This window comes from Sus scrofa, chromosome 7 (assembly GCF_000003025.6).
Source record: "Sus scrofa isolate TJ Tabasco breed Duroc chromosome 7, Sscrofa11.1, whole genome shotgun sequence".
NCBI lineage: Eukaryota > Metazoa > Chordata > Mammalia > Artiodactyla > Suidae > Sus > Sus scrofa.
In genome coordinates this window covers 55,182,807-55,198,108 of record NC_010449.5, presented here as the reverse complement: position 1 = coordinate 55,198,108, position 15,302 = coordinate 55,182,807, and the positions used below count along the sequence as shown (strand labels likewise).

Genomic DNA, 15,302 nt, shown 5'->3' with positions numbered 1-15,302 from the left:
GGGCAGACTCACCTGAAGCAAACACCTCGTCATCCTCTCCCGAGGAGGGAAGCTGCCGCGCACTGGTGCCTGGAGATGTCTCCTCACTCCTAGTGACTTCTGAGTCTCCTTTCTGCTCGTCGCAGACCCTTTTGGCTTGACCCTCAGCTTCCCCCTCTGCTGAAAGGAATCTCTTCCTGGACCCCAGCCCAAACTGTCCCCAGGAGGCGGCTTCCTCTGCCTTAGGCACACTGTCCCTGAGAGGCGACTGGTCTGGCAGCTTACACACTCCGAGCTCAAAGTCCCCCAGGATGGGGGTCTTGGTGATGCTGAGTCCAAGGCCTTGCTCCTTCCCCTCTGGCTCCAGCAGCCACATGCCCCCAGGGAAGTCCCCACTGACCTCGCCCCTCCCTGCAGATGGGCCGAGGCTGCAGTCCACCGCTCTCTTCCTGCGGGGCCAGTCTTTAATCGTGTCGGGGGTGGTCTTCCCGCTGTGCTTGGGGGACGGTGTCCAAGGAACGACACCGTCTGTCTGAAATGGAGAGGGGGTGCTGGAGGGGCAGCGGGTGGGAGTACAGGACTGGCAGATATAGGTCTGTCCCCTGCTCTTGCCGGGGGTGCTATGCGAGGGACGAAGGCAGGGGGGTGACAGGTAGGTGGCTTCGGGTTTGCCTGAGGACTTGCTGGGCCTGGGTATGCTGAGCCCGGGGAGGGCGCTCTCCTCCCCTCGCAGGGTCTCGGCTTCGGACAGCGAGCCGGGGTCCACCTTTTTAATCCGCAGCTTGGGCAGACCGGAGGCTTGCATCTCCAGCTCCACCTCGTAGGTCTGTGGGCCAGGGGAGGCCCCGGAGGGCCAGGACGCTGCTCGCAGAGTCTCTAGCTGGGCGGCAGCCCGGTGCTGCCTCCTGCCTGCGGTGCAGCGCAGGTCATAGGAGGGGGTCGCAGGGGAGCTGGGCTCGGAGGAGGGAGAAGGCGGAGGAATGCCAGGGTGAGGCGGTGACGGCTTCTCATCTGCAGCCACCGTTCTGGACGCCTCGCCCTCTTCTACGGGGTCAACGCTGCTTTTCAAGTTTTCACTGCCGCGGTGCTGGGCTTCATCCAGCAGAGTGAGAAAGGCCGAGTCTCCGGCAGTAAGCAGCTGAGGGGACGCACACCAGTCATCCCCGAAGTCTGCCGCATGGTGACTATGGCTTTCGGGAGAAGGTAGAGGGGAGAGGGCGGCTTCCTCCTGCTTCTTTCTCGTGTCTGTGATGGGAGCTGGGCTGTCGGTCATGGCAGCCCTCAGGGCAGCAGAACTGTGAGGCTGGCCTTCCAGGAAGTGGCTTTGAGCTTCAGAGGCCTTTCTAGGTCCTGTCCCAGTCTTAGAAGGGGGAGGCGGAGGCCGGGGGGCGGGCCCGGCTCTCTGCCAGATCTTGGAGGGCGTCGAAGGAGGACAGCAGGGAGATGGGGCTGTGCTGGCTGATTTCTGGACCTCTCGCCAATCCTGTTCTCCAGGGGGAGGAGAGTCTACAGGCAATTTCCTAAAAGGGCTCTTGGAAACAGCACATAAAGAAGAGGTAAGGGGCTTCTTTGGAGAAGTCAGAGCTGTGTCCCCTGGTCTGCCTGGGGTTTTGACAGCTTCGTTCTTCCTCTGCCGTGCCAGTTTCTCTGCCTGAGATGCTGCGGAGCCCCAGGGGAGTTGGTGTTTCTGAGTCGGTGGCGTGCCCATGAAGGCGGCTTCTCCTTGTACCCTTAGGGCTGCCGCCCTCGAAGGTGTTCGAGGAGAGTATCTGATGGGAGTAAGACACTCACCCCTGGTCTGGGCAGTTGATGGAACCACGGCTGCTGAACAGGAGGTGCTTTCTGGACTGGAATTCACCAAAGATGGCCAGGAAGAATTCTGCAAAAATCTAGATGGCTGACTACCTGGCCTTTGGGGAGTTCTCAGTATCGTTTTAAGAGGAGAAGCACCTTCTACTAGGGAGAGTCCTTTCCGAGGAGTGACTTTTGATTGACATGGTGAATCCCAGCTGTGTGAGGAGTCCTCTTTTAAGAACTCCTTAAATATGACCTGTTTGGCTGGGGTCATCTCTGCAGGGGAGCCTTGCAGCCTCTCCGGGGTGCGCAGTGGAGTTTGCGGTGTATGAGGGTATCTTCTTGGCGTTGCTTTAGAACTTGGACATTTCCAGGACCTCTTCTCAGGAGTCTGTAATGATAGTTGCATATTTCAGTGTTTGAACATCATAACCCATATTCTCTCTCGTTTTTTTGCTTTTTATTTAGGGCCTCACCTGCAGCATATGGAGATTCCCATGCTAGGGGATCCAATCGGGAGCTACAGCTGCCGGCCTACGCCACAGCCACAGCAACATCCGATCCAAGCTGTGTCTTCAACCTATACCACAGCTCAGGGAAACACCAGATCCTTAACCCACTGAGCGAGGCCAGGGATCGAACCCACAACCTCATGGTTCCTAGTCAGATTCGTTTCTGCTGTGCCTTGACGGGAACTCTGTAACCCATATTCTCTAAAGAGTGTTTAGTAATCTCTGCTCTTCACTGGGAACTATTTCTGATCTCAGCCTAAAGCAGCCTCTAGGAGCCACATCACATGCTGTTCGCTGGCATTCAACGCGTGCTCTCAAGTACCTGCCATGTGCAGGAGGTGAGAGGGAACATGGAATCCACGGGCATAGCAGGCCATGGACATATGAGGCACAGCAACAAATTTAACATCTCAGAAAGGACACTCCCCAACCAAAAACTTCCCTTCCTTCTCAACAAAAATGCAGTTAAATACTCCAGCGGGTGAGGAGGTCAGACACCTATTGTTTAATCTTATTTGATCATTTCATGTGAGGCCCAGATAGATAATACAGTGGCCCATGCAGTGACAGGGGGAGCACAAGCAGGGCTGGCTGTCTAACCTGGCGAGCAGGAGAGGGAACAGGAATAGCAGGCCATGTCTTAAAGAATGGGGACAAAAGATAGGCATGTCGGGGAGAACTTAGCCACAGAAAACACACAGAGGCACACAGGTCAAAAGCAGCAGCTGTTTATGTCCTAGGCTGCTGGGAAGGTGGAGTGTGAAGCAGGCGTGAGGACCCAGGCCAGCCAGGCCAGCAGGGGGCAGACCAGGGAGGAGACGAACATGGTCCTGTAGATCTCTGGTTTTCAAACTCTTCCCCACTGCTCCCTCCAGGTCCTCCCCCTCCTCTAGGCAGTTTTGTGGGTTTCCAAACAAAGATGATTACTTTTGAGCGCAGGGTTCCATTTCAGGAAAACTTTTTTCTAAGAGATGAAGCGTCTGTGGAGCTTCAAGCAAAGTCATGTGGTCAGAGGAGCATCTGATGGGGTCACAAAGGTCACTCTAACCACTGGGGCAGGATGGGTGTGAGAGGGAAAAGGCTGCGGAAGTGTTCTGGGCAGGAACTGCAGGGATGGAGAAGAGGGAATGGGTATGAGATAGTCTGTCAATAAGACGGGCAGGACTGATTAGGCAAGCAAGCCTGAAGAGAGGGAGACATCCAGGGACTCCCAGGTTTCTAACTGGATCCAGTGGGCAATCTAACAGACCAGATGAATGACACTGACCATCGCAGGAAGGGGCATACGTGGTGCCCAGTGTAAATGGTAGATGAGCCCTTTCTGTCCCCAACCCCCGAGCTGCTACCCTAAGTCCCCCCCCCCCCCAAATCATTCCTTTGGGTCAACCCCAACCAACTCTCATCTCTATGATTATTTTCTCTTCCCTGATGGACTCAGGGGATTTCCTCGTCCATGTCTCTGTGTTCCTCAGACTATTGTAAACATCATAGTGATTTTATACCTGATAAGCTGTAAGCATTGCAGAATCCATTGTGTTTCCTGAAGGCCTTTTAATTCGAGCTGAACCCTTCTCTGAGGGACTGATCATCTCAGACACTGCCCCAAAAAGAAGCCTCTTGGGAGACCGAATACTTTGGATTGGAGAATTTTCTCTTTGGTCTGCAAGTCAAAAACAGTGGCAATATTGAATTCTTTCTCAACTCCTCCTCCCCCAAGACTCATAAACAGCCAGTCCATACAAAAGAGAGGACACCTCATCTTTTTTGAGAGCCACCTAATTGACAGCAGTGGCAATGATGTGCCTTCCTGAATTTTAAGACTGCATATTAAGCACAGTCTCTATGTTAGGAGATGTAGGCAACTGAAATAGTTTAATTTACAAAGACAAATATAAAAAGACACATCTGATGATCCAAGCTAATGATGGATAAAAGAAGGACATACAGACAGCACCTTCCACCTGGGGATATCTTTTGGTAGGATCTGAACATAGGGTGGAAATTACAGGTAATTTCCCCAAGGACAGTGTGGACAACCTGCTGTGCAAATGAATCCAAGGAGATGACTGATGACGGTGGCCATGGACTGTTCATCTGGTCCATCACCTTGAACCTCAAATATTTATATCTAGTCTACTCCCCCCAGTGTCAAGTAAGAAAATGTCAGATTTCATACTTCTTTTCCCAAGAATACCTCCCACCAAGTTCGTGTGGACCCCCGAAGACAGGGAGGAAAGAATGTTACCTGACTTGACTTGCTGGAAGGAGTGAACTCTTTGTATACTTCGAGACTTTGGCTGAGACACAGAGTAGAAGGAACCAGAATTTGTTCTGCCGAATGACAGTTGCTTGATTCGAGGACTTCGTCTCAAACTTACTTCTATAAAACCAGAATCGTAGTTAGTAACCAGTAAGAAATGCAAAACACACATGACATTTTCCCATGTATGAAATGGATAAGATTTACGTAACATCATGTATAAGATGGATATTTGACAAGGTACTGGCTTTGAGATCTCTGAAGTGTTGTGACAAAGCCAATATGGATAAGATACGTGGTCCCAACAAAGTGAAAAAAACACAAAAAACCCAAAAACGACGCCTAGACTGTATTAACCTACAGATGTCTCATAACTGCCACCTTTAAGTGTGGTATAGACTAAAAAAAAGGTTTGTAAAGTATAGCGTGACTTTTGCTAAAAATTTAAAAATCATGGTTTTCATATTTATACATATATTTGTATAGAAACAAACCCTGTAAGAGTAATATTAAAGCTAAATGTTAACGGAGTATTTCTAATTTACAGGATTATTTACTGATAATTAAGATTTTGGCTTCTCTAAATTTTCTGATTTTTCTACACTAAACATTAACTACTTGATTTAAAAAAAAGGAGTTAGTGTTTGGAAACCCCCTCATTCATCATGTTTAAAAATAAGCTACAGTACTTTATATTAACATAGTTGAGCTTTTGCTCTGAATCTCATTTATATTTTGTAAAAATACTTCTCAGAAACTCTCAGTACATTCTGTGTAAAAGACCATTTACCAGTAAACATGTACTGACGTATACTGTGGGCCCAGAGCCGTCATGTCTGTAAAATATCTTAGGATATGCTGAGTGACACCACAAGTACAGAAAGGCTTTCACAGGAGTTCTCGTCATGGCTCAATGATTAACAAATCTGATGAGTATCCATGAGGACACAGGTTCGATCCCTGGTCTTGCTCAGTGGGGTAAGGATCCGGCGTTGCCATGAGCTGTGGTGTAGGTTACAGACGTGGCTCGGATCCAGTGTTGCTGTGGCTGTGATATAGGCTGGCAGCTATAGCTCTGATTCAACCCCTAGCCTGAGAACTTCCATGTGCTGTGGGTGCAGGCTCTAAAAAGACAAAAAAAGAAAGAAAAAAAAAAAAGGCTTTCACAGAAAGTAGATAAAACACACAAAAATAGAACCCCCCCCTCCCCAAAAACAAAACTAGATAATACCATCTTCTCCTTTTTCCGGAGACTCTTCAACAACGTCAATATCAGGACCGGGATCAGAGGATCTGGAGGAACAACAAGCACAAGGACTATTCAGTATCAGTCATAATTAACACGTTACAGAGATACAGCCTCTCACCTCACAGGACCACAGGAGGTCTTGATGACACCACATTGGCAAGCCCTCATACACTACTGTCAAGAGTGAAATGGTTACAACAGTTTTTTTTGGAAAGCAGTTTTACAACATCAAAATTAAAAACATGTACATCTTCTGACCCACGAGTTCACTTCTTGCAATTGACCCTGCACATAAACTGCACAAGTGTGTAAAATCCACACACAATGTCCAGATGAAGCCTGGACAAGAAGGAGCAGATGCACTTCTCATCCACATGGTTACATACAGCTAAGAACCCCGCATGTTACATGTAAAGCCAAGTGTAAGACTCTCAGAAGTGGAGAGAAGAGGCGGGGACCTCAGGACTTGAGGAGAGAGCGGCAAGCTCCCGGGGTTTCCTTTTTGCTTCATAGATCCTGGATTGGGGGCTTGAGAAGCTAACAGCTCTCTGATACACCAAGAAGTGCAAACGGAAACTGCCCTAAGGAAAGCTAGCTCTCTCTAGCCAAAGAACCAGGAAAAGGGGCAGCCAAGCAAGACAGACTTTCAGACAAGAGCTGCCCTACTCCAACCAACTACCAGGAGAACTGTGGCCCCACCACACCCCCGTCTGAACAGGCTAAGCTGGGACCCCAAGCCTCCAGCCTTCCCAGGCAGTGAGCCTCCCTCCCTACCCATGTCAACACAAATTGTGGAATAGCCGCTCAACGGAATACTATTCAGCAATAAAACAGAATGAACTATTGATATATGCCAAGTAACAGAGGCCAATCACAAAGACTTAAGTCACGAAGGGCATGAGAAGGTAAACAGTGACCCACGAGATTAGGAGGGCTGCGTAGGTGTATGAAGAAGTTAGACAAGGATGTCCCTCACCTGCCCTTGATCTGTCTATGAAGTAGCCTTCTGGAGATTTGCTTATGTACTGGAGTCTCAGCCACACTCTTAGTCAGCAGCTTGTGAAAACCTAAAATGAAAACAGTGCGAATTTTATCAAGGAGCAGCCAGGCAGAGGGAACAGCTTGAACTTAAATATAGCTTCTAACTTAGCTGGAGTGGCTCTTAATGGTCTTGTGGACCATGGTCTAATTTAACATGATAGAACATTTTAGTAGCAGCACTATTAGAGTTTAATAATAAGTAAGCCAATGTAAAGTATTATTAAAAGTGCTCACTCATTAGTGTTAACACATCTGTCCACCTAGTTGGTAGTTCTTAAGCATGTGAAAATGCTGATATGCCATGGAATGTTAATATATTTAAAGATAAATCTAGCTGTCATACATTTTTTTCAATTAGACAGACTACTAATGGGAGGACTGGTTTTAAGGGAGATAAAAATGACTAGAAAGAGGAGTGATGTCAGTGGGAATGAGGAATAAAGACCTTTGAAAAAACTCTTTCATAACAGGAATGAGCACAGTGGCAAAAATGGTCAAAATCATTATTTCCAGAACTCTGGAAATCTGCAACAATCCAGGGAGTAGTTTATTCAACAAAAACAGCTGAATCTCACTAAGAATAGCAAGCTTTGTGGAACTTGCCCCAGACCTTGAGATTCAATAGCCCACAATCACAGTGAAACCAATAGCCCAGGAGCTTCTGGAGAATGGGATCCAAGCTCCTCCAAAACCCCACTCCCAGATAACTGTCACAGCGGGCCTGTCTGGCGGCTCCCTGGAAAATCCCACTCATAAGACCTGTCTCTATTTGACCTACCTCAGAATTCATCTGGTGCAAACAACCTTTTCCCAGGGAGCATTTACTACTGAAAACAATCAGCAGCAACTATAAACATCACAGCTGCTGGAGGTGGTGATAACACTTGGGGAAACCACTTGGGGCTAATCAAAGTGTAGACTGGAAAACTAGAAAATGAGATGTCTAAAGGGGACACTGTTAACTGCTGACACGTTCTTGGGAACCTAAAAGTCCACGTGCAGTCCATGTGTGTGCACGCCCAGGATGGACCAAGAAGGCCCTCAGCTGTTACCTTTGGCTGACCTTGAAGCTCTGGAAAACAGAATGCAGAGTTGTAAAATGCCTGACTGAGTACTAAAGACATGAGCCACTGCACACATAGCGCCCCTCAGCAAAGGCTAGGAAACTTACTATTTCCAGGCATGTAAGGAAATCTCTGTCCAGCCCTTAGCTGCCCATTCAGCTAACTAAGCAGAGACTTCAGCAGCTGTATATGACAGAATACAAACTTGAAAGAATGAGGTCAGGAAAGTAAACAAAAGCAGTAACAGTAAAAACAACCCTGCCCAGGTCTGATGTCGGAGTTGACTCAATGTATTATTTAAAATGCCTAGTTGTCAACAAAAAAAATGAGTCAAGAAACAAGAAAGTATAGCTCATGCACAAGAGGGGGAAAATCATTCAGTAAAACCAACCTAAGAAAGTCCAGATATTGGATTTATTAGCCTAAAACTTTAAACTAGCTTTCTGAAATATGTTCAGAGAACTTACAAGAAATCCTATCTAAAGAACTAAAGGAACTAAAGGAAAGTATGAGCTTCATGACTTGCCAGAGACAGAAATCGTTAACAAAGAACCAAACAGAAATTGTAAAGATGAAAATTACATTATCTAAAAAGAAAAATTCATTAGAGGGGCCCAGTAGTTGATATGAGGTGCCAGAAGGGAGAATCAACAAATCTGAAGACAAGTAATTGAAATTATCTAGTCTGAGGGACAAAAAGAAAAAAGAATAAAAAAAAGTCAACAGTCTCATATACCTGTAGGACACAATCAAACACAACATAGACACAGTGGGAGTTCCAGAAGAAGAGGAGATAAAGAAGCAGAAAAAACATTTGAAGAAATACTGGCTGAAAACTTCCCATGTCTGATGAAAGGCATTACATTTCCTGGAAGCTCAATAAAGTCAGAGATCCACACCAGACAAATCATAATCAAACTGTCAGAAGCCAAAGGGGAAGAGAATCTTAACAGAATCAAGAAATTAGAAGAGATCTGTCATGTACAAGGAATTCTCAATAAAATTAACAGATGATTTCTCATCAAAAACACAGGATGACAAAAAGGCAGTGTGATCAAAGGAAAGGGCTGAAAGAAAAGGACTCAATCAAGAATTCTACATCCTGTTAACACTATTCTTCCAAACACGAAGGAGAAATCAGCACCTTCCCCCAACCCTGCCAAAAAATACCCCCAAACAACACTGAGAAAATCTGACACGAGCAGACCAGCCCTACAAGTATTACTACCAGGAGTCCTTCAGGCTGAAATGAGAGGGCCCTAGAGAGTAACATGAACCCACATGAAGAATTAAAGAGCAGTGGTAAAGGTACAAAGAAAGGCAGAAATGGAATAAAATTATTTTTGTTTGTAACTCTTTCCTCCTTTGAGTTAAAATATAAGATTATAAATGATTATAAATCTGTGTTGATGGGCATACAGTGTATAAAGATGTAAGATGTATGACAATATAGCACAAAGATGGGGGTAGGAAATAGGGCTAGCTACATAAGAGCAAAGTTTTTGTATACTCCTAAAACTAAGCTGGTATTAACCTCAACTAGATAAATTATAAAATATTAACTGTAATCCTCAGGGAAAGTGACATCACACAAAACAGTGAGGTAGGAAGCTCTCTAGGGTTTGGTCCCTCCTCCAAAATGACTAGTAAACTAGGAAAAAATAACCAGAATAAGCTGTTTTAGAACTCTGGAATCTGACCAGACACTTTTGACAACCAGGGAAGTACTTGATCAGAATAACACACAGGAACCAGCTACCAGCCTCCTTTCCTCAGCTACACGGCAGCTGTGGGGACAGCGGCCCATATTCTAGGAGCAGTTGGCTGGTGGCAGGGCAGACAGTGAGGACCCCGTCTTCCAAATTTGGGGTTACACAGTTCAGTCAGTGTGCCCTGGAGAGTGGAGCCCTGGAGGCTGGTGCAGACATCTGTCTTTGTTTCTGGTCTCTCAGGCTGTAGAAGCATTTCCCACTGCAGCTATTAGAAGATTTGAAGCGACAGGAAAACCTTCTTGTTTTTCCCTTTCTAGAGCCAGACATTTAAGGAAATATCTGTCAGGTCCTTGGCTAGCCATAGAGATAAAAGAACAGAAACTCCAGTGACCACACAAGTTTTTTGTTTGCTTTTTAGGGCCGTACCCACGGCATGTAGGAGTTCTTGGTCTAAGGGTCAAATTGGAGCTGCAGCTGCTGGCCTACACTACAGCCACAACAATGCCAGATCCGAGCCACACCTGAGACTACACTGCTCAGGGCAACCCCAGATCCTTAACCCACTGAGCGAGGCCAGGGATCGAACATGCATCCTCATGGATACTAGTCAGATTCATTTCCGCTGTGCCACAACAGGAACTCCAGGAATACACGCTTTGTAAAAACAGTTGGAAAAGGTGCAAGTGGACAGCCCTCAATAAGCAAAGATGAGCAATCCCTCAGGAGCAGGAGAATCTAAACTCCAGGGCTAACAAACTATAATATTCAAATTACCTATATTCTCAATAAAGAATTACAAAGCAGATAAAGAAACAGGAAAATATGCCTAAGAAAAAAAAGGAAGAATTTTACAAAAAACACCTTTGAGAAGGCCCAGACACTGGAATCACTGGTCAAAGATGTTAAATCAAATATTCTAAATATGTTCAAAGAGCTCAAGGAAAAAAAATAAAGAACTAAAAGAAGGGGGGAAACAAGGCATAAACAAAATGAGACTATTAATAAAGTAATAGAAGTTCTAAAACAGAGGCAAATAGAAATTTTAGAGCTGAAAAATACAACAATAAATGAAAAATTCATTAGAGGGGTTCAACATCAGATTTGAGCAAAACAGAAGAATCAATAAACATCAAGATAAGATAATCAAAATTATCCATCTGAGCAGAAAGAAAAAAGGATGAAAAAAAATGAACACAGCCCAAAGGACTGTGGAATACCATTAAGCATAATAATATACAAATACTGGGAGTCTGAGAATAAGAGCAAGGAAGAAAAAAGGGTAGGAAAAAATTCGAAGAAATAATGGTGGTAAACTTACTAAATATGATGGAAATATATAGGAACAGAGTGTATACTACTGAAACTAAGCTGGTATTATTCAATAAGATAAGTTTAAGATATTAACTGTAATCTCCAAGGTAAACACTAAGAAAATAATTAGAAAATATACAGAAAAGACAAGATGAAGAGAATTAAAATGGTACACTACACTACAAAAAAAAAATCAGCTAAATACAAAAAAGGCAGTAATGGAAAATGGAAGAACAAAAGAGATATAAGATACATGGAAAATAAGTAGAAAGTGGCAGAAATCCTTCCCTATCAATAATTACATTAAATTACATTAAATGTAACTGGATCAAGTGCTTCAATTAAAAGGCAGAAATTAGCAGAATGGATCTTTAAAAACATTATCCAACTATATGCTGTCTATAAGCTCACTTTAGATATAAAGACACAAAGAGGTTGGAAAGTAGAAGGATAAGGAAAAATATTTTATACAAAAGAGAGCAGGCATGGTTATAGTATTGTCAAACAAAATAGATTTTAGGCCAAAAAACGGCACAAAAGAGAAAAGTACATTACAATAAGTTATAAAAAAAAGTTTAAATACTTTAAATATAAAAAAGGTTCTAAAAATTTATAATAAAGATGAAAAAAGTTCAATACATTAAGTAGACATATACACACCTAACAGTAGGAAACTCAAACTATATGAAAAAAAAAAAAAAAAAAAAAAAAAAAGACAGAAATGAAGGAAAAAAATAGGTACATCAACAATATTATTTGGAGACTTCAATAATATCCTGCTTTCAGTAATAGAACAATTACACAGAAGATCAACAAGGAAACAGAAGATTGAGCAACACCATAAACCAACCAGACGTAACAGAGATATATAGGACATTCTACCCAAGAGCTAAATCCACCTTCTTCTCAAGCACACACAAAACATTTGCCAGAACACGTCAAATGTTAGGACAATAAAACAAGCCTCGAAAAATTGCCCCATCAAAAAATGGGCAGAAGATCTAAACAGACAATTCTCCAAAGACATACAAATGGCCAAAAAACACATGAAAAGATGTTCAACATCACTAATTATTAAAGAAATGCAAATCCAAACCACTATGAGGTACCATCTTCCACCAGCCAGAATGGCTGTCATCAAAAAGTCTACAAACAATAAGTGCTGCAGAGGGTGTGGAGAAAAAGGAACCCTAGTACACTGTTGGTGGAATTGTAAATTGGTGCAACCACTGTGGAAAACAGTATGGAGATGCCTCAGAAAACTACAAATAGAACTACCATTTGATCCAACAATCCCACTCCTGGGCATCTATTCAGAGAAAACCATGACTCGAAAAGACACATGTACTCCGATCTTCACTGCAGCACTATGTGCAATAACGAAGAACAACCTAAATGTCCATTGACAGAGGAGTGGATCCAGAAGATGTGGTACATATACAGAATGGAATATTACTCAGCCATTAAAAGGAAAGAAATAATGGCATTTTTTGCAACATGGATGGACCTAGAAATTATCATGCTAAGTGAAGGCAGTCAGACAATGAGACACCAACATCAAATGCTTTCACTGACATGAGGAATCTAGGAAAAGGACACAATGAACTTCTTTGCAGAACAGATACTGAGCCACAGACTTTGAAAAACTTATGGTTTCCAAAGGAGACAGCTTGGGGGTTTGGGATGGAAATGCTATAAAACTGGGTTGTGATGATTGTTGTACACCTATAAATGTAATAAAATTCATTAAGTAATTAAAAAAATAAAAAATTTAAGAAAAAATTTAAAACTGAAATCATACAAATATGTCCTCCAATTACAATGAGATTGGAATGAGATTACAAAAGGAATTTTGGGAAACTCACAAATATGGGAAAATTTACGCACTCCTAAAAAGCCAATGGGTCAGAGAAGAAATCACAAGGCAAATTAGCTAATATTTTGAGATAATGAAACTGAAAACACAATATACCAAAACTTAACAGGATGCAGCTGAAGCAGTGCTTAGAGGGGAATTTGTACCTATAAATACTTGTATTAAAAAAGAAGCCTGTAATTTTAAAAAATCAGTAAAACCTTAACCTTAAATAACTGAAAAAGACCAAACTAACACCAAAGGAAGTACAGGGAAGCAAATAATAAAGATTACATAGGAAGTAAATGAAATCAAGAATAGAAAAATAGAAAATTCAACACAACTAAAAGCTGGTCCTTTGAAAAGATCTTTAAATTGATGAACGTTTAGATAGACTGACCAAGTAAAAAGAACAAACAACTATGAAAGATGGAGTAAAACTACCAATCTGACAGAAATAAAAAGGACTGACTATAAGGGAATACTATGAAAAACTGTATGACAACAAATTAGAAAACTGTCATAATGAGGAGTTTCCACTGTGGTTCACAGTGGGTGAAGAATCCAAGTGTCCATAAGGATGTGAGTTTGATCCCTGGCCTTGCTCAGTGGGTTAAGGACCTGGCATTGCCACAGCTTTGGTATAGGTCACAGGTGTGCTTTGGATCTGGTGTTGCCATGGCTATATTTTAAGCTTACGGTTGTGGCTCCAATTCAATCCCTAGCCCGGAAAATTCCATGTGCCATAGGTACAGCCATAAAAAGTAAATAAATAAAAGTTAAAAAAAAAAAAAAAAGAAAACCTAGATGAAATGAACAAATTTCTAGAAAGACATAAATTACTGAAAAGAGACTCAAGAAGAAATACGAAGTCTGAATAAACCTATAATAAGTAAAAGGATGAAATTAGCTATCACAAAAAACTTCCCCAAAATAAGATTAAATGGCTGAATTCTACCAAACATTTAAAAGAGAATTAACACCCTAACATATATAGTCAATTGACCTGACCAGGCAGGATGCTAAGACAATTCAATGAGGAAAGAACAGTCTTTTCAACACATAGGACTGGCACAGCCAGACAGCCACAAGCAAAAGAATGACATTGTACTCATCTTACACAATATACAAAAATTAACTCAAAAAGAACAAAGATCTAAATGTAAGAGTGTTAACTATAAAACCTGGATTGAGTAATGGATTTTTAAAATTTATTATTATTATTATTTTTTGTCTTTTTGCCTTTTCTAGGGCTGCTCCCACAGCATGTGGAGGTTCCCAGGCTAGAGGTCTAATCGGAGCTGCAGCCACCGGCCTACACCAGAGCCACAGCCACACAGGATCTGAGCCGTCCTGCGACCTACACCACAGCTCACGGCAATGCTGGATCCTTAACCCACTGAGTAAGGCCAGGGATCAAACCCACAACCTCATGGTTCCTAGTCGGATTCGTTAACCACTGCTCCACGAATGGGAACTCTGACTGATGGATTTTTAGATATGACAAGAAAGGCATAAGCAACAACAAAATAAACTGGGTATCATCAAAATTAAAAATATTTTATGTATTGGAGTTCTCTTGTGTTGCAGTGAGTTAAAGATCCAGCATTGTCACTGCAGTGGCTTGGGTTGCCACTGTGGCACAGGTTTGATCCCTGGCCTGGGAACTTGGAAAACTTTGGCCCCACCCGGCAGGGCTGAGAAGCCCCAGGCCAAACAACCAACAGTTTGGGAACACAGCCCCACCCATCAGCAAACAGGCTGCCTAAAGTCCTCCTAGATACACAGCCTCCTAATTCCAACCCGAGACAAAGCTCCAGCCACCACAGGGACAAGACTCAGCTCTACCTACCAGTGGGCAGGTACCAGTCCCTCCCATCAGGAAGCCTGCCACAAGCCCCTGTATCAACTTCACCTACATGAGGGCAAGCACCAGAAGCAAGAGGAGCTACAATCCTGTACCGTGTGAAAAGGAGACTACAAAAAAAGCTATACAAAATGGAAAGATGGAGAAATATGAGCCAGATGAAGGGACAAGACAAACCCCCAGAAGAACTGCTAAGTGAACTGGAGATAAGCAACTTCCATGAAAAAGTCCTGAGTAATGGTAGCAAGAATGATCCAAAATCTGGGAAAAAACTGGAGGAAAAGAGATAAATTACAAGAAACGTTGACCAAAGAAATAGAAGATTTAGGGAGTTCCGGTTGTGGCTCAGTGGTTAATGAACACGACTAGCATTCATGAGGATGTGGGTTCCATCCCTGGCCTCGCCCAGTGGGTTAAGGATCCAGCATTGCCATGAGCTGTGGTGTAGGTTGCAGATGTGGCTCAGACCTCACGTTGCTATGGCTCTGGCATAGGCTGGCAGCTACAGTTCCACTTCAATGCCTTCTGGGAACCTCCATATGCCATGGGTACAGCCCTAAAAACAAAGGAAAAAGAAACAGAAGATTTAAAGATTAAACAAGCAGAGATGCAAAATACAACAGCCAAAATAAAAAAATTCACTGGCAGGAACCAATGA

At 43.4% G+C, this 15,302-nt stretch overlaps 1 protein-coding gene across 1 annotated transcript in view; it reads right to left on the bottom strand.

Moving 5' to 3' along the window:
- TICRR (TOPBP1 interacting checkpoint and replication regulator) overlaps positions 1 to 15,302 on the bottom strand; it is a 57,303-nt gene that overhangs the window by 2,151 nt on the left and 39,850 nt on the right. The window contains exons 16-20 of the mRNA XM_021098959.1: positions 6,771 to 6,861; positions 5,777 to 5,838; positions 4,531 to 4,665; positions 3,788 to 3,945; positions 13 to 2,164 (exon numbers count right to left, since the gene is read on the bottom strand). Coding sequence (XP_020954618.1) covers positions 13 to 2,164; positions 3,788 to 3,945; positions 4,531 to 4,665; positions 5,777 to 5,838; positions 6,771 to 6,861 — 2,598 coding nt within the window. The remainder of the gene's footprint in view (positions 1 to 12; positions 2,165 to 3,787; positions 3,946 to 4,530; positions 4,666 to 5,776; positions 5,839 to 6,770; positions 6,862 to 15,302) is intronic.